Below are 24,138 nucleotides of genomic sequence, written 5' to 3' on the forward strand. Positions count from 1 at the left end.
CTACAGGTGCTTACCACCACACCTGGCTAATTTTTCTATTTTTTTGTAGAAAGAGGGTCTCTCTCAGGCTGGTCTCAGACTCCTGGCCTCAATCAGTCTTCCTGCCTTGGTGTTCCAAAGTGCTAGAATTGCAAGCATGAGTCACTGTGCCCAGCCTGAAGATGAACAAAAACAGTCAAGGGAAGAAAAAATGTGGTGAAGTATGTACTAATTCCCAAAGCTTTACATGGGCATAGTCACATTTAGTAGCTACAGCAAGTCACATGGCCACCCACACCTGACTTTAGCCAGGGATGTGCCTTCTTATCTGCCTGGAAGGAGAGAAGTCATTATGAAATTATGAATTTCCCTAAAGACCACCCCATGTATCTGTAGCTCTTAAAATATACCTAATTGTATTCTAATTGCTTACTATTTTGTATAGCATTTTGTTGTTGTTCCTACCTGTTTTCATCTACCTCATAGAAATATGTGAAAGTACAAATGATCATATCAGTTAAACCTTAAACCTTCTGAGGCTCCTCTTGTCCCTTGGGTGGACTATAAATCCATCAATAGAGGCTACACTGTGTAGTCAAATGTGCACAGGACCGAACATGGATCTGAAGCCTCGTGCTGTTATTAATTGTGTACTTTTAGGCATTCCACTTTATCTCTTTGATGCCACTTTATCTCTTTGAGGCTAGTTTTATCACACAAATGGAGAAAATAATAATGAAAAGTGCTTCAGATTTTAAAAACTGATGGATGGGCAGCCCTGACTTTCCAGACTCCTCTCTAGTCGCTACCCCTGCCCCCAGGTGTAAATGGCTTCTTGCTCTCCCATCGTTAACACACTCTGTCATATGCCTTTCCTCATGCTGTTTCCATTGCCTAGAATTACCCATTTCCCCAATGAGGAAAACTCCAATTTATTTATTTATTTTTAGATAATAGAACTTTATTTTTCAGAGCATTTTAGAAATGCTCTAGTTTATAGAAAATTGAGCTAATAGTATAGAGAGTTCCTATATATCTTCTGTCTGTCCACCATTCAGTTTTTTATATTATTAATACCTTGCACTATATGTGATAAATTTGTTACAATTGAACAAATATTGGTATATAATTATTAACTAAAGTTCATAATTTACATAAGGTTCACTCTCTGTATGGTACAGGTCTGTGGATTTTGACAAATGTGTAACATCAATTATCTACTATTACATTATCATCCAGAATAGTTTCATTGCTCTAAATATTCTCTATGCACCCCCTTCATCCCTTCCCACTCTTCTGACCCCTCTTTAACCACTGATCTTTTTAGTTTCTCTATGTATTTGGCTTTTCCAGAATGTCAGATAGTTGAAATCATGTGATAGACTTTCACGACTGGCTTCTTTTACTAAGCAATATACATTTAAGTTTTCCTCTATGTCTTGATAGACCTTTAAAAAAACTTTTTTTTAGACTCTCACTTTGTCGCCCTTGGTAGAATGCAGTGGCATCATAACTCACAGCAACCTCTAACTTTTGGGCTCAAGTGATTCTCTTGCCTGAGCCTCCCAAGTAGCTGGGACTACAGGTGCCCACCACACCACCTGGCTATTTTTGGAGGTGGGGTCTCACTCTGGCTCAGGCTGGTCTGGAACCTGTGAGCTCAGGCAGTCCACCCACCTTGGCCTTCCAGAGTGCTGAGATTACAGGCATGAGCCAACATGCTTGGCCCAATAATTTTTAATTTTAATTTTAAAAAAAATTGTTTTCAGACAGGGTTTCCATCTCTTGCCCAGGATTGAGACCAGGTGTCATCATAGCTTACTGTGGTGGCATCATAGCTTATTCTAACATCAAACTCCTGGGCTCAAGTGATCCTTCTGCCTCAGCCTCTTGAGTAGCTGAGAGTACAGGTGTGCAACATCACTCCTGGGTAATTTTTAAGTTTTTGTTGAGACGGGACCTCATTATTGCCCAGACAGGTCTTTAACTCCTGGCCTCAAATGATCCTCCCACAGTGCTAGAATTACAGGTGCAAGCCACTGCACATGGTCAGCAGCCATTTCTTTTTAGCCCTGAATGGTATTCCATTATATGGATGTACCACAGTCTATCCATTCACCTTTTGAAAAATGATCTTGTTTTCTTCCAGTTTTTAGCAACTATGAATAAAGCTATTATAAACATTGGTGTACAGGTTTTTGTGTGGACATACACACAATTCATTTCGGTAAATACCTAAGAGCAAGACTGCTGTGTCATATGGTAACAGCATGTTTAGTTTTGTGATAAATTGCCCAACTATCTTCACGTGTGGCTGTACCATTTTCTATTCACACTGGCAATGAATTAGAGTTTCTGTTGTTCTGTGTCCTCATCGTTATTTGGTATTGTCTGTCCTTTTGGATTTTAGCCATTCTAATAGGTAGTAGTTTCTCACTGTTGTTTTAATTTCCAGTTCTCTTATGCCATATGATGTTGAGCATCTTTTTATATCCTTACTTGCCATCTTCATATTTTCTTTAGTGAGATGTCTCTTCAGATATTTTGCTTATTGTTTAATTGAGTTGTTTGTTTCCTTGTTGAGTTTTTCTATTTTGGATACAAGATTTTTATCAGGTATGTATTTTGCAAATATTTTCGATCAGTTTCTGGCTTGTCTTTTTACTGCTTGTTCTCTTAGCAGTGTCTTTTACAGACCACAGTTTTTAATTTTAATGTTCAAGTTAACAATTTTTTTTTTATTGATTATGCTTTTCGTGTTATATCTACAAAGTCAGATCACCTAGATTTTCTCTTGTGTTATCTTCTAGGAATTAGTTTTGTATTTTACCTTTAGGCCAATGATCCCTTTCAAGTTAACTTTTGTGAACTATGATCTGTATCTAGATTCTTTTTTTGTTATTGGTTGTTCTAATATCATTTATTGAAAAGAATATCCTTTCTCCACTGAAGTGCCTTTGTACTATATACCCCATTAAAGATTAGTTGATTATACTCGTGTAAGCCTGGAGAATTTGCTTTTTAAAAATTTATTTTTTTAATTGATGAATTGTAATTCTACATACTTACGAGGTATAATATGATATTTTGATACATATCTGTGTTGCGAAATGAATCATTCAGGGTACTTAGTATATTTATCACTTCATTTATCATTTCTTCGTGATGAGAATATTCAGAAGCCTCTCTTCTAGCTATTTTGTAGCATACAATATTTTATTGTTAGCCATACACACCCTACTGTGCAATAGAACACCAGAAATTATTCTTCCTATCTAATCAGAACTTTGTTCTTATTGACCAGTCTGTCCTTATCTTCCCCTCTTCCTTCCCTTCCACTATGGTAACCACTGCTCTTCTCTGTGCTTCTGTCAACTTTTTAAAAAAAATATTTATCATATAAGTGAGATCATGCAGTACTTGTCTTTCTTTGGCTTATTTCACATAACATGATGTTGTCCAGATTTACCTATGTTGTCACAAGTGACAGGAATGCTTTCTTTTTATGGCCAAATAGTATTCCATGTGTGTATATATCACAATTTTATTATCCATTCATTCATCGTTGGGCTCTTAGTTTGATTCTATTATCTTGGATATTGTAAATAGTTTTTCCATAAACATGGGAGTATAGACATCTCTTCTACATACTGACTTAATTTCCTTTGGACATACACCCAATAGTGGGATTGCTGGATGAAGAACCTCCAGATAGTTTTCCATAATGGCTATACTAGTTTACAGTCCCATCAATCGTGTGTAAGTATTCCTTTTTCTCCACAACGTTGCCAACTCTTACTTTCTTTCGTCTTTTTGATAATAGCCATTCTAAGGAGAGTGAGGTGGTATCTCATTGTGGTTTTGATTCGCATTTCCCTAATGATTAGTGATGTCGAGCATTCTTTTAAATACACCTTTTAGCCATTTGTATGTCTTTTGAAAAAATGTCTATAAAGGTCTTTAGTCTTTTTAAATTAGGTTATTTGTGCTTTTTTGCTGTTGAGTTGTTTAAATTCCTTATACATTCTAGATATTAACCTCTTGTATAGTTTGCAAACATTTTCTCTCACGTTGTAGGTTATTTCTTCATTCTGTTAGTAATTCCCTTTGTTGTACAAAAAGGTTTTTAGTTTGACATAATCTCATTCCTTTATTTTTGTTACCTGTGCTTAGAGTCTTATTTAAAAAATTCTTGCCTAGCCAAATGTCACAAAGTGTTTCCCCTATATTTTCTTCTAGTGGTTTCATTGTTTCGGTTTTTGTGTTTAAGTGTATTATCTATTTTGAATTGATTTTTATATATGTGGGAGGTAGGGGTTGTGTCTCATCTTTCTGTGTGTGGATATCCAGTTTCCTCAGGACTGTTTGTTGAAGAGATTATATGTTCTTGGCAATATTTTCAAAAATCAGTTGGCTATATGTGTATGAGTTTATTTCTGGGCTTAGAGAATTTTCTCAAATGTATGAGTGAATGAACAAATGAATCAACCATCCATCAGACACAGAATACTCCAATGTTGGTGTAAAATTTGACCACTTGAAATAAAGTGCCTTTACCAAGATTATATGTTGGATACATCAATGATTCCAAAATATCCCTAAGTAGAGGGCGTAAGAGGAAGGTGAGTAACATTCTGGTTTTCAGTATATGAAGTTGATGACACTTCATCAGTAAGGCAAGAGTCTTGTGTTATCTTTTTAACACAAGGGGTGATATAACTTCATGGTCTCTTTTCTGATCATCTTCTATCATGTCTCTGAAATGAGCAAAGATAAGTGGGTGTTATCTTGGTCAGATTAGGAGGAGAAACTGAAATCTAAAATTTTTTAGTATCTTTCATGTGCTAAGTCCTGAGCCAGAGTCATTATAAATACTATAATAACAGTATTTGTGAAGGTTCTGTGGGATATTAATTTATTCCCATTTTACAGATGAGGAAAAGATGGCTCAAAAATATTATCACAGGCTGTGTCATTTGAACCCAGGTGCACTTGGTTCCAGTGTCCATCCTTACTTTTCTGTCTCCCTCTGCCTGTGTGTTGTGGGTTGTTGATCTAGGACCTGGGTTTATGGGCATGGAACTGTCAGCAAATACCCGGTGCATGTAGATTTGGGCAATAAAAAAGAAAACCAATATTTCTGGTACTAGCTGCAGGTACATTTCCCATTTTTCCAATGACATGCAGTGAATCAATCAGCAATTATGTTGAAAATTCTCTGTATAACACTACTGTGGATGTAATCCTCCCACAAAATATAACTCTCATGAAAAATACATGCAGTAAGGAAAAAACATACTAGATGGAAAGAAAACATGTTTAAATCTTCAACATAATGTTTAATGGTAGTGTCATCAGTGCGATTATAGTTTGGGTAGCTTAAACTTTATTTTTCAAACTAAAAATTCTTAAAGTGGTTTGAAAAAATAGGAGTAAATTTCTTGCCTGACCTTCATGTCCCATGAAAGCAAGTTGTCAGATGCAATTCCTCTCTAGATATTCAGGTCACAGAGTAAGAGGTGACTGACTCCTGTTTGCTTAAGTCTGCAGCTGGAAATTATGCTCTGGCTAGGTAATGAGTAATTTGTATCTTGCAGAAAGAGAAAAGCACTACTTTATTCTAACCAGATAGTTTGTTAGCATAACTGGTTGTGTGCATTTTAGTATTCAAATACAGATGTTCCAAAATGTTTCCACTGTGGGAAGCAGCTGCTGCTATTCTAGCACAAAAATCTCAAAGAGATTAATATACAAAGGCAGCATGAACCTTGGTGGCAAAAGCAGCATCTGCTTGAGGTTGGGTCTGTGATTCCCTGTAGATAGTAGGTCTTCAGATTCTCATTAACAGCCCGAAACCATGTTTCAGATCTAAGCTTATTCTACAGGAACAGGAACAAAGACAAGTGATTAATTTGTAATTCACTTAGCTGATAAATACCATCACATGTTATTTGGCCAGGGGCTGTAAAACACTGTACTTTATTTCCTGTGGCAACTGATAGGAATATAGACGTTTGCTCATAATGATTGATGTTTTCAGTTGCCATGACTAGCTTCTGCTTGGTAACAGAGCTCAGCTCAGCCAGCTTGCAGTCATAAACCATCCATCCACACTTTAGTGATGCATTCACAGTGCACTTCACAGTTTACTGAAGGCACTCACCTGCCCTGGTTCATCTGATCTCATCCCAGCCCTATAAAGTATGTACAGTATTGCTATTAGCACCATTTTATAAATAAAACATGGGACTTATTAGGGTTCTATAGCCAGGCCCTTTGATTCTAGATCCTAATCCACTCTTACACTATATAAAGCTGCCTCTCTAATTTCAGGGGCTTTAATGTGTGCTTCATAAATTATATCATCCTTTCTAGAGATGCTTACTTCTAGGACACACACCAGGAAGAGCCCCAGACAGCACCTCCTGCTAGCCGGAGGATGCCACGCAAGAGCTAACAGAGTGGTCCTTCCCTCTTTTCCCCACATCCCAGAGGAGAAATGCCCAAATATTCCTTTTCCTTATGTTCAGAGAGTTTCAGTAAATGAGTTCCTGTGTCTCCCTGGCATTTAGAGAAATGAAGAACCAGAAGCAGAGGATCCCAGGGCTATCATTTGGAGTTGCCATAAACCAGAAGTTCCTGAGAACAGTGACGCCTGGGGGTGTTGTGCCTGCCTGGAGTCTTATAAATCTATCCCCTGCAGTGTTCAAGGGCTCATTTCCTCCAACCAGATCTACTATTTGGAATTATCTAGTGAATTATTTATAGTTTACACATTCGACAGGTTGGGTTTGAAAACATTCAGTTTCTGGCTTGCTGCTTGGGCCTAGAAATGTCTGCCTGGAAAACCAAAGCTCAGTGAATTAAGTTGCTCAAGATCCCAGAGCTAATAAAGGGCAGTGAGTGGTAGATCTGAGCCAAGTATGTCAATTCTAAGCTGTCCTAGCTCTATAGTGAAAGAGCTTTTATGATTTGCCTTGAAGGCAACAAAGATTTTTGGATGAGGTGGGAGGGTTGTGGACTCTGTTCCCACTAAGCAGGTTTGGGTAGAGAAGAACCCCAAAGAATAAGGTGAGGCCAATCACTGAAGTAGGAAAAGAGAATGAGTCTCTGGGCCTGTAGCTGGGGAGGAAAAGAAGATTGTTGAGGTGGGGTACCGGTGGGGTATGAGCAGTAGAAAGGCCCAGGTACAGTGTGTTGACATGAAGTCCTAACTTCAGTCTCCAAGAGGCTCTCAGAGCAGGACCCTGAAGCCAGGACATATCCAAACAGTGGGCTCTTTGGTAACATCATTGCTGCTTCTGCCAGAATCACACTGTTGCAGCATTGTTTCTATCATGAAATTATTTTTGCTCTCTAACACTCATAAAACAAAAGTCATTTTCTAAATATTTACTTCATCTCTAGTTTCTAAATCTTTTTGTTGGAACATCTGTGAAGTGATAAAAGCAACTTAAAACAATATGGGACACTTTGCAAATATACTATTTGCAAGCACCATTAGAATAAAAAAAGGTCTCTCCATCATTTTGATCAGAAAGTGCTATTTCATAGGCAAAGAAAATAGGGTAGCAAATTACTTATATCTATAAAATATGAATAAAGTGTCCTGAAATGCATAGACATAGAACACATCTCATAAAGAAGTACCCTTACTCAGGGAGGAACAGCATCCCCTCATTGTTACTCCCTGGCCTGCAGGCCCTTGGGAAGATTCCTTGCCTGCAGGAAGGAATCACAGGCAAGATTCCTTGCCTGCAGGATCACATGTTCATGCTACTAAGAAGGAGCATCATGAAAAAGGGGGCTACCTAACTCTTACCATCAGCTTGTATTCAAAGGAAAACACAGGTAAGCTTCCAACTTTTAGAAGAAAAAGAAGGTGAGAAGAAGCCTGGCATAACTTGCCTTTTATTTCTCTGCCAAGGAATTAGAAATTGAAGACTAGAATCTAACACGGTATGTACTTGAAAAGATTCTAGGAACCATGTAACATCTCCTTTGTTACTTTTGTTGTCCCTGTGTGGTTCACTATACCAACATAGAGACATTTTCTTTAAAACAACAAAGTGTTTGTGTACTTTTCTTCGGGCAAAAAATAAATGAGTGGTGAGCAGTTAGAGGGGCTAAGAAGATAGCATCTCTCTTGCATGGAGAGGCGAGGTTAGAAGAACCTCTGGGCCAGAAAAGAAAATGTTGAAGAGCAAATGTAAGCCTGAGAAGGGGGACCACCCCATTCAGAGATACAGAGGTCGTAACCCTCTTGTTTTCCTCTGAGACTCATTCACATCTAAACCCTCCACAGTAACCAGCACTTTTGAAGTTACTTTGAAGAAACAAAATAAGAGTAAGACCCTCTATTGAGTCCTAGGTCCAAAATCATCAATCATCGTGGTAAACATCTCTCTTACTATTAAAGTATCTATCTGCTTTGGAAGAATACTAAGTATAGAGAAATGCCCAGGAGTGGAAAGAGGCAAGCATGGATTTCTCCTATGATTTTACTATGGTCCATTATATGTAATAATTAATTTTGATTTTCTTCAACATTTTCTTATGCCACAGAGATGAATAGGTATTAACAGAGATATAATATCATAATGAATATTAGAAATGTCAATAAGTCTTTGAACTGAAATGAAGGTTATATGGGATACAACCTATTTCTGTTAGATTAGCTATGGAAAGTTACTGATTAAACTGCCATTTCCTCTTCTTAGGGACTGGCTGTTTGGATATGCTCTTTATGGGTTCTGAATGGGTCTGTGGAAAACTGATAGAAACACCATTAGGAATTAGATTGGATAGTAACAGGCAAACTATAAAATTTTATCTGCTGAAACAAACCAAAGCCATCTCTGATGTGCATTCATTTTTCTGTCTTATCCTTTCACTCCAGGCAGCTTCGTCAGCATTGAGCAGTCTGGGCCACGTGTACACAGCCATTGGAGACTACCCCAATGCACTGGCCAGTCACAAACAGTGTGTTCTTCTCGCCAAGCAATCCAAAGATGAACTTTCTGAAGCCCGAGAACTTGGCAACATGGGAGCTGTGTACATTGCTATGGGTGACTTTGAGAACGCTGTGCAGTGCCATGAGCAGCATCTGCAGATAGCTAAGCACCTGGGGAACAAGCGAGAAGAGGCCCGGGCCTACAGCAACCTGGGCAGTGCTTATCATTACCGGAGGAACTTTGACAAGGCCATGTCATACCACAACTATGTGCTGGAGCTGGCACAGGAGTTGATGGAGAAGGCCATTGAGATGCGGGCCTATGCTGGCCTAGGCCACGCTGCCAGGTGCATGCAGGATTTGGAGAGGGCTAAACAGTACCATGAACAGCAGCTGGGCATTGCTGAGGGTCTCAAGGACCGGGCTGCAGAGGGACGAGCATCCTCCAATCTGGGTAAGGACGAGATTGCTTGCAAGATACTGGTTCAGTATCTTGAGCTGAATGTGTGAATATTGAAAAGAATATCCTTACTATGTATGTTGTATCTTTCCTTCATACGTGTCTCCTGGGAGCCTACCTTCTCTAAATGGCATGAGTCATCATAGTGCTCTAAGGATTAGAAGTCTGAAATACTAGAAAAACAAAATAATCTGACCTTTGAATCTGTCTAGAGAGAAGAGTAACCAGATTTATCTAATTAGAGAGAAGGAAAATGAAATGATTCTATAAAGTTATGTTTGGTTTAAATGAAAGAGAATGAGGTAGAAAATTATCAGTGAATGGGAATTCAAGAGGATTTTTTGTTTACAGGGATTTCTTGGTGAATTAACCCCAGAGAAAATGCATTTTTTCCCTCAGAATTAAGTGTATTCACAAATAATATTGTTAGTTTTAGTATAAATGCAAAATTAGTTTTGAAAAGATCTATTTGAGTAAGATAGATTTGCAGTCACTGTTTGGATAGTACATGTACCTGGTTACAGTTAAAACATTTAGAATTTGGGGAATTTATATGTGTTGGTAAGAAACAATAAGTAATTGGTAACTGGCTACTTTTTAGAAGATATTATTATTATTTTATTTCTATATCCCAAACATATTTGAGCACGTAACGAATGAAAAGTACAGATGCTTTTGGAAGTATAACCTGAGCTCATCCCAGGTCTTGGCCACACAATTCAGTCTATGCCCACAGGGATTTGGGTGGGGAGAGGACAAGGAGAAGGTGCATTTATTGGTATTATTCTATGTGTATCAGATTTTAATAGCAACAGAATGTTAAATTCAGCCCCTTTTCCTTATGTGATCTGCCTAACCAAGCCATCCTCATCTCTATTTCTTTTACTTTAGCACTCCTCTCTACCTCTGCTTATTTAACCAAATGTTTCTTGAATAGTTGTTAGAGAAAGTCTTGCAGATTCCTAGATAGGGTTCTGCAGATGATACTGAGATCAGAATGAGAGTCTAGAGCATGGATATCCAACCTTCTTTTTTTTTTTTCTCTCTGCTATACATTGGAAGAATTAGAGTTGTCTTGGGCCACTCATAGAACAAGCAAACACTAACAAAAGCTACTTAGCAGAAGGAAGATATGTGCATTCTTATTATGATATTTGACATCACAGCTAAGCAATAAAAGTCCTCACAAAATCAGCATGTGGTCCATGAACTGCAGATTGGACACCTCTGGTATAGAGAGTGGCAAGAACTATAGAAAGACCTTTTTAGTTTCTATATTCATTCAACAGATTGTAAGTATTTATTGAATCCATACTATGTGCTTAATCTTGGAATACTTGCGTTTAAGGAATAGAGACGTTTTTAAAAATATCCTTGCCCCCCTCTTATAAAGAGTTTATAATTTAGTTGGGAAAATAAGACTAATAAATAGCACAAGAGTGGCTTTCCTATAAGACAATGTGAATAACGTATCACCATGGAATTTTTAGAAGGGAGAACCTGCGGGCTGGGAATAGTCTGGAAAACTTCTTACAGATTAGACCTAGGTGGACCTTGAAGAACAGGTTAGATGTGGCCAGGAATGGATGGCATTGATGGCAAGACACAGGCAGGGGGTTGTCATATCTGAAGGATGGTGGCATGATGAGCCTTCAGTAGTGTGCTGCAGTGTGGTAAATTACTGTGAAACTAGGCAAGGGATGTGCTAGCAAGTAGGAACTTCTGAAGGCTTGGAAATACAGCAATGAGAAGGTAGATTAGAGACTTCAGGAAAGCGAGCCAAGTGGTAGCATACAGCATGAACTGGAAGACTTGGAACCTGGAGTTTAGAAAGCTGTGTATATTGGACCATTCAGATTTTCCTTTTAATTTTGTGTCAGTTTCGGTAAGTTGTAGTTTTCAAAAACTTTGTTCATTTTATCTAAGTTATTGAATTTATTGGCCTAAAGTTGTTTACTTGTGTAATATTTTCCATTTACTGCTCGTAGGGTACATAATGATAAGCCCTTCTTCTTTGCTAATGGAGGTAGTTTGTATTATGTGCCTGCACTCCCCTGGCCCCTTTCTGGATCATTCTGATAAAGAGATTTATCAATTTTCTTGATCTTTTTAACGAACCAACTTCCATGTTTGTTAATTTTTTTTTTCTATTGCTTGTCTGTTTTCTTATTTCTACTCTTATATCCTTGTCTTCCTTATATTTACTTTGGGTCCTTTTTGTAGCTACTCAAGGTCCAGACTTAGGTCAGTTATTATGGACCCTTCCTTTTTTCTGATACAAGTTTTTTTTGTTGTTTTTTTTTTTTTGTAGTTTTTGGCCGGGGCTGGGCTTGAACCTGCCACCTCTGGCATATGGGGCCGGTGCCCTACTCCTTTGAGCTACAGGCGCTGCCCGCAAGTATTTAAATATATAAAATTTCCTCTAAACACTGCTTAACCTGTATCCCATAATTTTTGATATATTTTATTTTCACTTTCATTGAGTTCTAAAAATTTTCTAAGCTGATTTCTGATTCCTTTTGTTTCATAAAGTACTGTTTAATTTAAGAATACTCACGATTTTAACAGATGCTCTGTTGCCAAATTTTAGTTTAATTTTATTGTGGTCATAGAACATATTCTGTAGGATCTTAATTGATGTAGTGACCTATAGATGCCAGTTAGGTCAAGGTAGTTGATGGTGTCATTCAGATCATCTTTGTCTTTATTGAAATTTTTTTTTTTTGTCTATGTTTAATCAGTTGCTAAGAAGAAGAAGTTTTAAAAAAAAATCCTTGCCCCCCCCCTCTGTTTTTCCCTTTAATCCAGTGAAACTTTGCCTCATGCATTGTAAAGCTCGCTTATTGGGTAGATATTCATTTATGATCATTTTGTCTTCCTGAAAAAATTTCCCTTTTACCATTAATAAATGTCTATTTTTATCTTTGAACTTCAAGACAAAAGGGTATTACCACTTTATCTGATAGTGACATACCCACTCCCACCTTCATATGTTTATTGTTTCTGTGGCTCGTCTTTTTCTATCCGTTTACTTTTTATTTCTCTATATTTTTTATTTAAAGTTTATTGACTGTAGATAAATATAATTGTGTATATATATATAGATAGTCTGACTTTTTTCTCAATTTTTGAAAATTATGACTTTTTCCCTTTTTTCTTTTATTCTTTGTTTTCATTTTTTTTTTTTTTTTGAGACAGAGTCTTGCGCAGTCACCCCAGTTGAAGTACAGTGAGTGGCGTCATCATAGCTCACTAGGTTCAAGTGATTCTCCTGCCTCAGCTTCCCAAGTACTTGGGACTGTCACATGTGCCACTACATACACCTGGCTAATGTTTCTATTTTTTTTGTAGAGATGGGGGTCTCACTCTTGCTCAGGCTGGTCTCAAACACCTTTAAAGATGTTATGCTCATGGTTATAGTTTATGATAGTGAAAAGATGCAGATTAAAATCAGCCAAGGAAAGAGGCACATGCAGCAGAGGTCAGGAGAGTTCCAAGTGCAGAAGCTTCCAGTTGTCTTCTCCCAGTGGAGTTGTGGACAGCACCAACAATGATAGGTGACAGTGGGCACAGAATGTTGCCAACCAAGCTTATTCGAGCCTTGGTACCCAACGTTTTTATTAGATCTTGGTTGTATAAATATAGTTGACCACCTGTGTGAGTGACCTTAGTTTCTAGCCCTTCTGGAGGTTGAGCTGATACCATGTGACCCAGAGCCCTCGTCATAAATCACATTGTTATCATAGACCATCTAATGTGACCCAAAGCTCTTATAGCAAATCACACTAGCTAGCATAGACTATCTGGTATGGCCAAGGGCCCTAGGCAAATAAAGACACTGTTATCAGTCAGAACATTCCAAATGCTTTGCTAAGGGCAAAGTCTAGACCTCTCATTGGGCAGGATAAATTCTTCACTGCACAAGTCAATTTTTCATTTTAGATATGCATTGTTCCTTTCAGTTCTAGAATTTCTCTTTAGTTCTTTTAATTAATATTTCAGGGTTTCTGCTAAGATTTATGTGTTTATTTATTACATGCACTCACTCATATTTTTCCCTTTATATAACTAAGTCTTACTTATGACAGTTCCTTTTAAAATCTTGTCTGGTAATTCCATATGGTTAATAGCTCCTTTTTTGGTAACAGCTTGACTGAGATATAATTCATGTACCATATAATTAAAGCATATAATTCAATGTTTTTTAGTATAGATTTAGCATCCCAAATTTGAAAATATAAAGTCTGAAACTTTTTGAGTGCCAACATGACGCTCAAGGCAATGCTTACTGGAGAATTTTGGAGTTCAGATTTGGCATGATTAATTGGTAAGTAGAATGTGACCAAAATCCAAAAACAAACCAACAAAAAAATCTAGAATCTGAAATACTTCTGGTCCTAAGTATTTTGGATAAGGCATACTCTATATAAGTCACAAAGTTTTGCATTGGTTGCCTTTTGTTACATTTTAATATTTCTGTGTATGCCTAGTAATATGGGGTTATATCTCACACTGGGAATGATATTTTATGGAGACACTGGATTCTGATATATTCTCTTCATAGTGTTGATTTTGTTGTTGTTGTTTTACCAAGCAGTTAACTTAGCTGAATTCAAGCTCCAAACTCAGTCTTTCCCATGGTGGGTGGAAGCTGAAATCTGTATTTGGGTCTTTTAGCTTTAATTGGGCTGCTTAGATTTTGCCTTCTGCATGCATGTTTCAGGGATTATACAGAGATTTGGGTAGAGTTCATATTCAGAATTCAAGGACCCTTAATGTGGCTCTGTCTGGGATTTTTCCTCTGGTTTTTCAAGTCAGTAGACTATTTTTCTACCTGAATTTTAGCTTCACAACATGGCACTACTTGGGCCCTGCCCTTTGAGGGGAAAAGAAAAGTCCCCCGGCATTTGAAAAATAGGAAATTTGACAATGCCATTCCCTTATTCAGTGGATCACCTTCAACCTCTCTTTGTTTTTTAACTTCTTTGGTTGCTCTCCAGGGCCTTCTGGTAGGTCTCCTTCCCACCCGCCACCAGAGTTTACAGTTGTTATTTGGAGGGTTGTTCTAAAAGGGGAAGCTACTATTCCTCTGTTACTGGAAGCTGACTATCTCCTATTCATTTTTAACCATTGCAGTTCAGTTTGTACCCTTTGTTCTCTGATAGAAAATCAATAGTGATCTCCTGATGGCTGAGTAGAGAGATATTTTGACAGTTCTAGATTTCAGTATGCAGTATTTGTCATGCACTGCTAATTTCTTGAAATTTTCTCCGCTCTAGGTTTCTATGAAGCACCACTGTCATTTTCTTCTTGGCTGCTCTTTCTGTATCTTCTTCATTGGCTTTTCTTGACCCCTTTTGAATGATGAACAATTTTTAAAAGTTCTAAAAGTGTTTCTTTCGTAAAAAAAATTATATATATATATATTTACAGTGTAAAACTGGGTCAAATAGAAAAAGGATGTTCGCTCCTAAAATTATTACTACCTCCTGTCCCATTCTTCAGTTAACTACCATTAACAATTTGATTAGAATCGTTCCAGACCTTTTTTCTACATACATAAACACATGTCAATATAATCATATGTGTAAATATACATACCTGTGTATAAATTGTTTTCCCTTTTTGCAACTTGGATCCTGCAATCTGCTTTTTGTTTTTTACTCTGCCTTCTTTCTTAGGATTCCCTCTATGTCTTTTTTCAGATATTCTACTTTATTTTCAATGGCTCCTTTCTGTTGTATTGCTCTTGTTAAATGTGGGGGTTCTTATGTTATATTCCCTGATTCTTTTCTGTTCTTTCTTAGCATATCTCCTTTTATCATTTTTTCCCCAAACATTAGACTACTGTTTCAGTGAAAATTGTTTGTAACTCTGTATTCACCCGCTCTGACCTCTTTCTCTTCTCAGCATCATTTTCACATTTCCAGCTGCCTACCAGATATTCCATCTGATTTGCATGCTGATCTGTCAAAGTCAGTGAGTCCAAACATGGAATGTATTTATTCTAAATTAACTCTTTCTGAATACTGTTGATGACAGCCCACCCTTCTAGCCATCTCAGTTTCCCATTGCTGTGTAACAAATTACCATAAACTTGGTGGTGTTAAACAATGCAAACTTATTCTCCTACAGCTCTAGAGGTCAGAATCCTAAAATCAGTTTCATTGGCCTAATTTGAAGATGTTGGCAGAGCGGGTTCCTTGCAGAGTTCAGAGGAGAATCTGTTTCTTTGCCTTTTTCAGCTTCTAATGGCTGCTTTCCTCCATCAGAGGGCCATCCTTCCAATCTCTGCTTCTGCCATCACATCACCTTCTCTTCTGCTCCTGACTCCAGCCTGACCTCCAATGAAAACTATTGTGAATATATCAGGCCCACCTGGATAGTCCAGAATAATCTCCTTATCTCAAGATTCTTAACTTAATCATACATGCAAAGTCCATTTTGCCATATTTTGCGATAACATTCACAGGTTCCAGGGATTAGGACATGGACGTATTGTGGGAGAGAAGGATGTCATTATTCAGTCTACTATTCCATCTTGACTTAGAACTCTAAAGTCATTTCTTTCTTTTTTTTTTTTTTTTCAGATTATTCCCAATTTAACAGTTACCAAATAGATATTTTCATAGAAATTTTTTTCTTTCATTGTCCTGTCCTAGCCACTTAGTGTGGTTGGAGTTTTCCTACCACCATTCCCTCCTTCCCATGTCTCCTCCATCCCACATATCACTATTAGACTGATCATCCTAAAGCTTTACTCAAGTCATTAGTTGTCATATGTTGTATACCAGAGTCCTCACCTTAAAATAAAGGCTATCATGATTAAGGACATACCTAATTTTCTGTTCTTTAATTCTGCTGATTCTGTGTATGTATTCTTTACATAATGCCAGGCTCTTTCTTATTCACTGATTTCACCACAGTGACCATGCTTTCCCACTTTAATAGATTTTCTCAAGCTATTTCTTCCACTTAATCCCTATGCCCCTATCTTGCTTGTCTAAATTTTACCCCTCTTTTTTAGGATTATCCTAAGTAGCATTCACTACTTCAAGCCCTTCTTAATAAGTTCTTTCCCTTTTCTGAGCCCTAATAACACTTTTTAAATTTCTCTTATTCTGTTAATATTCAATCATAAATAATAGCTATTTGTATACTTGTATAGTTACCTGTACTGGGTTAAAGTTTATTGGAAGTATGGGCTACTTTCTACTCTGTAGTATCCATATCACTAAGTACATATGCGTACATAACCAACCCCTTACACAAAATATTTGTATATCACATTGAATGGGTCAAGACTTATATAGCAAGAGGTTGTGACCAGGTGCTAGAAGAATGGTGGTACCTTTGGAAGGAAACAGGAAAGCTTGGGGAAGGGAGAGAAACTAGTTTGGAAAGCACGTGATTTTTTAAAGTTTGATTTGGTATATTCCCAGTATGCATTTCTTTCATTTAATGTAACATGAGCAAATAGAATGGGAAATATGTGTTTTAAGATGGCATCATCCTAATGACATCTAAGAAACAGAAAAGAAAGCCAGCCAGAGAGACTGAGTCAGGCTCTACAGAAAGTAGAGAGGATTCAGAAGCAGCTCAGGGAGAAGAGTACTTTAAGATGTGGAAGGTAGAACATTTATATCAAAGAAGCAAAGAAAATAATATTTGAGTCACTAGCCAGGTTTTTGCATAATAGAAACTTTCTGTGCATATCAGAGGATGAACTTGAGGACATGAAGAGAGAGAAAGAAGATGGAGGTGACAAGTCTTTGTCCTTTGGTGCTCAGCATGTGCTAATATTCAGTAACTACATTTTGTTTAAACAAAGCAAGTGGAAATTATTTAGAGTCTTCAGATTTCTTATGAATAAGTAGCCTATCTGTTTTCTAAGCGTGTCTTCCTTGGGAAAATAATGTTAATTATTTTGTACATTGTGGCTTACAAAATGGCCAAATTTTCTTTTATGCTCAAAACAACTCCAGTTGTATGACGGTATTTCTGTAGCCCTGGATAGTCCAGAATAATCTCCTTATCTCAAGATTTTTAATCATATGTGCAAAGTCCATTTTTTGGTTTGGACAGTAGTTTTTTGGTGGCCTTCTCAATGGTTCTAATTTAGGCAGTTTAAAGTCAAACCTCAAATGTGCTGCCACCGAGTAGGTTACTAGACTAAAGGCTCAATTAAAGTTCTTTCACTCTGATAATCACAAATCTTCTAATTTACTGGGGAACTAGGCAGAATTACCTCTCATCTTGCTCTGAGATAAACTGTAATTAGGAAAGTGAGGAGGGAAACAATGAGAAGGATGGCTCGGTCTCTCTGTCCTGCCCCCATCATGAAGGTGACCACTTCGCTTGCCAGCAATAGACAGGATGGTAGGCACATTTCAGGAGCCGTTTCCGGTACACATCAATGTCAGGCCTGTTGTCTGTAGTATTGGGTCAAATATGTAAGCTGGAAAGTTTTTCCCTCTAAGGGCTGAGAGCAGATATCTACTAATTCATCTATGGAAAATAATTGACAGGTTTAAAACATCTGTCCTTTTTTAGTCAAAAAGACATTTTAGGCTGGGCATGGATTACTGGCTCACACCTATAATCCTAGCAGTCTGGGAGGTTGAGGCAGCTGGATTGCTTGAGACCAAGAGTTCAAGACCCCATCTCTGCAAAAAACAAGAAAATTAGCTGGGCAAAGTAGTGTGTGCCCATAGTACCAGCTACTTTGGAGGCCGGAGAATCACTTGAGCCCAAGAGTTTAAGATTGAGGTGAGCTGTGCACTCTAGCTGACTGACAGAGTGAGACTCTGTCTCAAATTAAAAAACAAAACAAAACATTTTCTATCTAGAAAGTAGCTTATTTGGGAAGGAACAGGAAATGAGGCTAGTGTTGATTAATTCATTTGTTCACTTATTCATTCATTCTTTCTCTTAACAAATATTTGTTGAGCATTAGTTATGTGATAGGCACTCTGCTCGCTTTTAGTGAATGAAACCAAAATAGTTCCTGTCCTCAGGTTTTTCGTTTAACAAGTATATCTCAAAGCTTGCTCTGACCACATATTTATGTATTCATTTTCATATTTAATCCTCCCCACAAACCTATGAGGTTGAAAATATTAATTGATTTTATCAGGGGTAGAAAGAAGTGGGAGCAGGGAAGACATCTGGCAGAAGAAGGGAGGGCTTGAAATGGGATCTTGCCTAATGTGCACATTGTGGGGGTGTATAACACGCCCCCTGGGTGAGGGGCTCTCCTACAAATGGAACTTTACCCTGGAAGTGAGAACAATGTCACTGAAAAATACACCCTCATATTAATTTGAAAAAATTTTTAAAAACTCAAAAAAATGCAAATATGAAAAATAAAAAAATAATAAAACTCCAGCCCTCACTCAGAAACACTGGCCAACAGACCTTTTCTGCTTTTCTGTTTTAAGCATTTCTTTTTCTAAAAAAAGTTTATTCAAAAAAGAAAAGAAAAGAAAATATTAATTGATTTTACATATGAGAAAAATCAAAGCCCAGGCAGACTTGTAGCTTAAACAGCTAATTAAAACCTCATAAAATGACACTTAACCTCTTTTTGTTTCGGGGAGTTTTCAAACCATCCTAGGAGTTGTGTGTTAGAAAAAAAGTTCGTTAGCACAGTGTAATCTGGTTTCTTGTACCCTCAGTGAATTCCCAAAAATAAATCTATTAAAAAAAAAAAGAATAAAAAAAGAAATTTGTTGGCAATTGTGGTGGGTATACATCATTCCTCTTATTTACAGTACAACAATGGTGACTCTTAGCTGTTCTAATTTTAGAGTATAAGTATACAGAACCTCCATAGCTGATGACCTCCCTGCATCGACCCGCTCCTTAAGTTGACCTAATTTTCATAGAATACACATGCACCACATGTATCAGTATAGTACACCTAGTTCCTTATGTTGACCACCCCTGTATGGTGACCAGTTTCTCACAGTCCCTTGGGTGGTCAACTTGCAGAGTTTCTACTGTATTACCTAAATAACTTTTATAAAAATCATGTTTGAAAAAAATTAATCTGACACTCTGAATCAGAAAATTTTGAATTCTCAAGGTCACATAGAAGAGTTGACATATTATTTACATTATATATATATATATAGTACATATATACATCTATACATATATTGTACCTCAATTATTTATTCTTTTTTTGAGACAGGGTCTCACTCTGTTGCCCTGGGTAGAGTGCTGTGTTGTCATCATAGCTCACAGAACCTCGAACTCTATGGGCTCAAGTGATCCTCATCCCTCAGCCTCCCAAGTAGCTAAGACTACAGATGCCCAGCTAATTTTTCTATTTTTAGTGAAGACGGGGTCTCAATCTTGCTTCGGCTGGTCTCAAACTCCTGAGCTCAAGCAATCTGCCTCCTAGAGTGCTAGGATTACAGGTGTGAACCACCACACCCAGCGTTTGTGTGCAATTTAAAATAGTTATTTTATTACTTCTTTTGTAGAAGAAAAACTTTTTCTATAGTATAGCAATTACTGTCCTTTATATTTTTATATTTCAATTTTTATACATTGAGAATTTTTTGAAGTGCAAAGAGGCCTGGCTTTATAGGAGCAATGTTTATAATTAGGGCGGTAGAAATTAATTCATACTAATTAGGGATTTTTCTTTGGAAATCTCAGAATGATATTTCCAAACAAATAGGAATTATAGTAGGGCTGTATTCAAAATAACCTCTCCAGATGTCAAAAAGTCTATGAGCCCTCACAGTGAAGTTCTTGGTATATCGGTGTGAATCTGTGATATTTGCATTTTACAGTACTTGTTTGTCCTCCCAATAAAGCATGAAGTAAACTATTATTATTGTGTTTCAGTGATGAGGATCCAGAGATTAAGGAACATTTGTGACTCACCTAAGATCATAGAGTAAGAGACAAAGAGTTGGAACAAGAATCCACATCTAGGATGTCTTGTCCATCGATCCTTCCATGAGAAAACATTCCCATGGGAATGGTGGATCCTAGGGGGAGCCATCCTGGTATAACCTGGGCTACAGCTGAAAGCCAAGATGCTACTTCTGCCCCAAACTCCCACCCGCATGCATGGGGAGATGTGAAAGGGTTATAGGCAACCTTGAAAGAGTGGTCACAGCTCATGTCCAGGAGGAGGACAGCAAGCATGGCTAGAGAGGTGGAGGCACCTCAGAACAGAAAGAGCCTTTCTTCTCTTTCCCTGGAGAAGCTGCTGTGTGTTTGTGCACTGAACTTTGCAAATTTCGCAAACGTTGTTTCCCTGTAAGAGTCCTCACTACAAGGAACTGTGGTAGGCATAAATAAAGGTACTGCCCAAATTCATACAGTTTATTAAAGTAGCGGAGCCAGGATCCAAACTCGTGTCAGCACGCTCCCTTTCGCTGGCAGCCCGCAGGCCCCCTCAGAGCCCTACACATTTATTGAGTACTTAGTTCTTCTACTTGAAAATAATAAACAAGGTTATACAGGTTGTCAAAGTCTGATAACATCCCCGATAGAGGAAGCCAAACTGCCTACCTCTTCTTTTCATCTAGACCAGTTCCTATCAAGGGTCACAAAATGGGAAAATATAAATACAAAAATTAATATGTTCCATCCCCTGAACAGATTTTTCTAGACAGCTAAAAGAAAGGAACAAGAATATCTTTTCCCTGTTTAAAAGGACGTAAGCAATGGAAGGCATCAACCACAGCAAATTTTTTTGATCAAGCACCAGAGGACTCACAGAAGATGATTCAGACCCTCTTTAAGGTTATGACACCCACATCCTGTGCTGTGCCTCACACCTGTCAGTGCCTAATACATATTATAATATTTATTCTGTCCTTTAGGTCAAGATTTGTCAACCTGCTTGTCTAGACATTGCTACTTAAAAGGAGCTGTGATTTGCTTACAGATATAGTGCATCTCTAAACATACGAGCTGAGGCAGACAGGGCAGTAAATCTTGGTCAGAGCTGCACTTTGGACTGTTGCAAAAGGGGTTGCAAAACTGTTGTTGGAATAATGAAGTGGATGCTTGCTGCCAGCTCCCAGAGTTGTGTCTCCAGCAGGCAGAATCCAGCAGTAAATTAGCTTATGTTTCAGCTTGGCAGTTGGCACTTGGTTCATTTGTAGATGCTAATTGTAATCTGATGTTATCAGCAGCAGGTAATTGAAATGGTTTTGATGAATTACTTAATTTCTTTTAATAGCTGAGTCTTCAAGAACTGAATAAAGAAGATAAGGTGATCAAGAAGAAAACACAACAGCTCTATCTTTCTAATTAGTGCTTGGAGGTTTTTTCTTCTTTACACAAATGATTATGAACATGTGAAGGTGAATAGATTTATGAGTCAACGCCCCCCCCTCGGGGGGAGGGGCATTTCCCATTAGGTAGCCAGTCCTAAGCATTGATAACACTTCTGTTAGGACTTCAGAAAGGAACACTTGAGTGATCACTTTGGTGAATATGGATCTCTGAACTCAGTTTTGTTTTCCAGGCATTGCCTGCTGGGGGTACTGCCACTTTGGTATTTCCCCTTCCTTTAGCCCTTCTTCTGGAGTTTTCTGTGAACAATGAGTGAGCCTGGGAGCCTCACAGTGATGTTAGTCATTGGCTCCTACCCCCACACCTGGCACTGGCACCTCCCACACCTGCCCGTCCCTGGTCTTTCCATCTGCAGTAGCTCTTGTGTTGTCCTTTGCTTTGCCAGCAATGGTGAATGCATCTGTGACCCTCGGTCCTACCGTCTGTGCTGGACACTGCACACTGGACCTATGCCACATGACTACATTGAGCTTTGGGTCTTTCTTCTGAAATCATTTGGCTTTCCTTTTAATCTCATGTTCATTCCTTAAGTAATCCATGTGTTTTGGGATGACTTTGGAGGAATTCATTTTTAACCGTTTTGATTTTTTTTTTTTTTAAGAAAATCAAAATAACAGCAGAAAATGTACACCATTAGCATCGTGTCTTTTAGATAGACTTTTGGAGATGATATGGCAAATGATTATTCAGATCACCTCTGTCGTTATTCTTCATGGAGAATTCTCTTAGAAGACAGTGAAAGTTAAAAGTGAAGATTCCAAATCTTAAGCCACCAACATGATTGAGGCAGTAAATGATGATTTTTAAAAACATACATTTCAGGAGCTCTGATAATGTTCTGCTTCTTGATCTGAGTGGTAGTTAACACAGCTGTCCTCAACTTCGTGAAAATTTGTTGAGCTGTATGCTTATGATTTTATACCTTTCTGACTATAGTTTATATTTAATAAAAGGTAGGTTTGTTTGTTTATCTCTTCGTATATTTACTCTGTTGCCCAGGCTAGAGTGCAGTGGCATCTTTGTAGCTCACTGCAAACTTAAACTCCTAGGTTCAAGCGATCCATCTGCCTCAGCCTCCTGAGTAGCTGGGTCTACAGTTGTACTCCGCCATGCCTGCCTAATTTTTCTGTTTTTAATAGTGACATTGTCTCACTTTTGCTCAGTTTGGTCTTGAACCCCTGACCTCAAGCAGTCCTCCCACCTCGGACCCCCTGAGAACTGGGATTACAGGTGTAGGCTACATGCCCAGCCAAAGATTTATTTTTAAAAACACGGTGCACTGTGGTGCAGAGTAGAATTGGAATGATATACCTTTCTTTTTTCTGTTTTTCCTTTTTGTCTTTTAATTGACAAATTGTAATTGTATATACAAGGTGTTTATGTGGAATGATATATTAGATATATGTATACATTGTACAAAGCTTAAATGGAAGATCACTCATTTACCATTTTTTTGTGGTGACAACATTTAAAATATACTCTTTCAGCAATTTTGAAATATACAATACATTATTAACTGTGGTCACGTTGCTATGCAATAGCTCATTGATAGTTATTCCACCTATCCACCTGAGACATTGTACCCTTTGATCGACATCTGCCGTGTCTCCATTCCCCACCTCCCACTCCCAGCCTCTGCTAACTACCATTCTACTCTCAGCTTCTACGAGTTCGACTTTTTTAGATTCCATGTACAAGTGAAATCACGTAGTTATTTGTCTTTCTGTCTCTGGCTAATTTTACTTGGCATAGTGTCCTCTACGTTCATCCTGTTATCTCAAATGACAGAACTTCCTGTGTTTGAGGCTGGCATAGTATTACATTGAGTATGTATATAGCATGTTTTCTTTATCTATTCATCTACTGATGGATATTTGCAGTGCTTTCCTATCTTGGCTATTGTGAATAATGCTTCAATGAACATGGAAGTACAGGCATCTCTTCCGTGTTCTGATAGCGTTCATGCCTGTAATTTTCACCACCGTACACCAACTGCTCAAACACAGATCTGACTTCCAACTAGACATCTATCTACTACTCGTGCCTCCCAGACACCTCCATCTGCCACAGATAGGCCTCTTTCTGAGCCTATGATTTTACATTATATATTTTTTCATTTTTAAAAATGATAATGTAATTTCTTCAGTGTATAATCTAGAAATATCAAAGTTACACTAGGAGCCCCACTTCTTTCCCTCACAGCCCAGATATAGTTGGTCCAAAAGTCCCGTGAATTTTGCTTCCTAAAGCAAGTTCTAATGTGTCTACAGGGCTGTTTTCTCAGCCCCCTATCATGTCTTGCCCGGGTCATTGCAACAGCTTCTTCATTTCATTTTCAACACTGCTACCATGGTAACACTCTCAAAACTCCATCTGCACAATTTCATCGTATTATTTCTATGCTTAAAACCCTGCAGTG

At 37.9% G+C, this 24,138-nt stretch overlaps 1 protein-coding gene across 5 annotated transcripts in view; it reads left to right on the forward strand.

Annotated features, from left to right (window-relative positions):
• The window catches only part of LOC128583199 (tetratricopeptide repeat protein 28), an 882,203-nt gene that overhangs the window by 667,518 nt on the left and 190,547 nt on the right, over nucleotides 1-24,138 (forward strand). For all 5 annotated transcript variants that reach the window (XR_008379421.1, XR_008379422.1, XM_053587214.1 and 2 more), the window contains one exon: nucleotides 8,879-9,386. Coding sequence is in view for 3 of the 5 variants with exons in the window: in XM_053587214.1 (XP_053443189.1) it covers nucleotides 8,879-9,386 (508 nt within the window). In the remaining 2 variants the exon portion in view is untranslated. The remainder of the gene's footprint in view (nucleotides 1-8,878; nucleotides 9,387-24,138) is intronic.

The sequence above is a fragment of the Nycticebus coucang genome, chromosome 4 (assembly GCF_027406575.1).
Source record: "Nycticebus coucang isolate mNycCou1 chromosome 4, mNycCou1.pri, whole genome shotgun sequence".
In the NCBI taxonomy this organism is placed as follows: domain Eukaryota; kingdom Metazoa; phylum Chordata; class Mammalia; order Primates; family Lorisidae; genus Nycticebus; species Nycticebus coucang.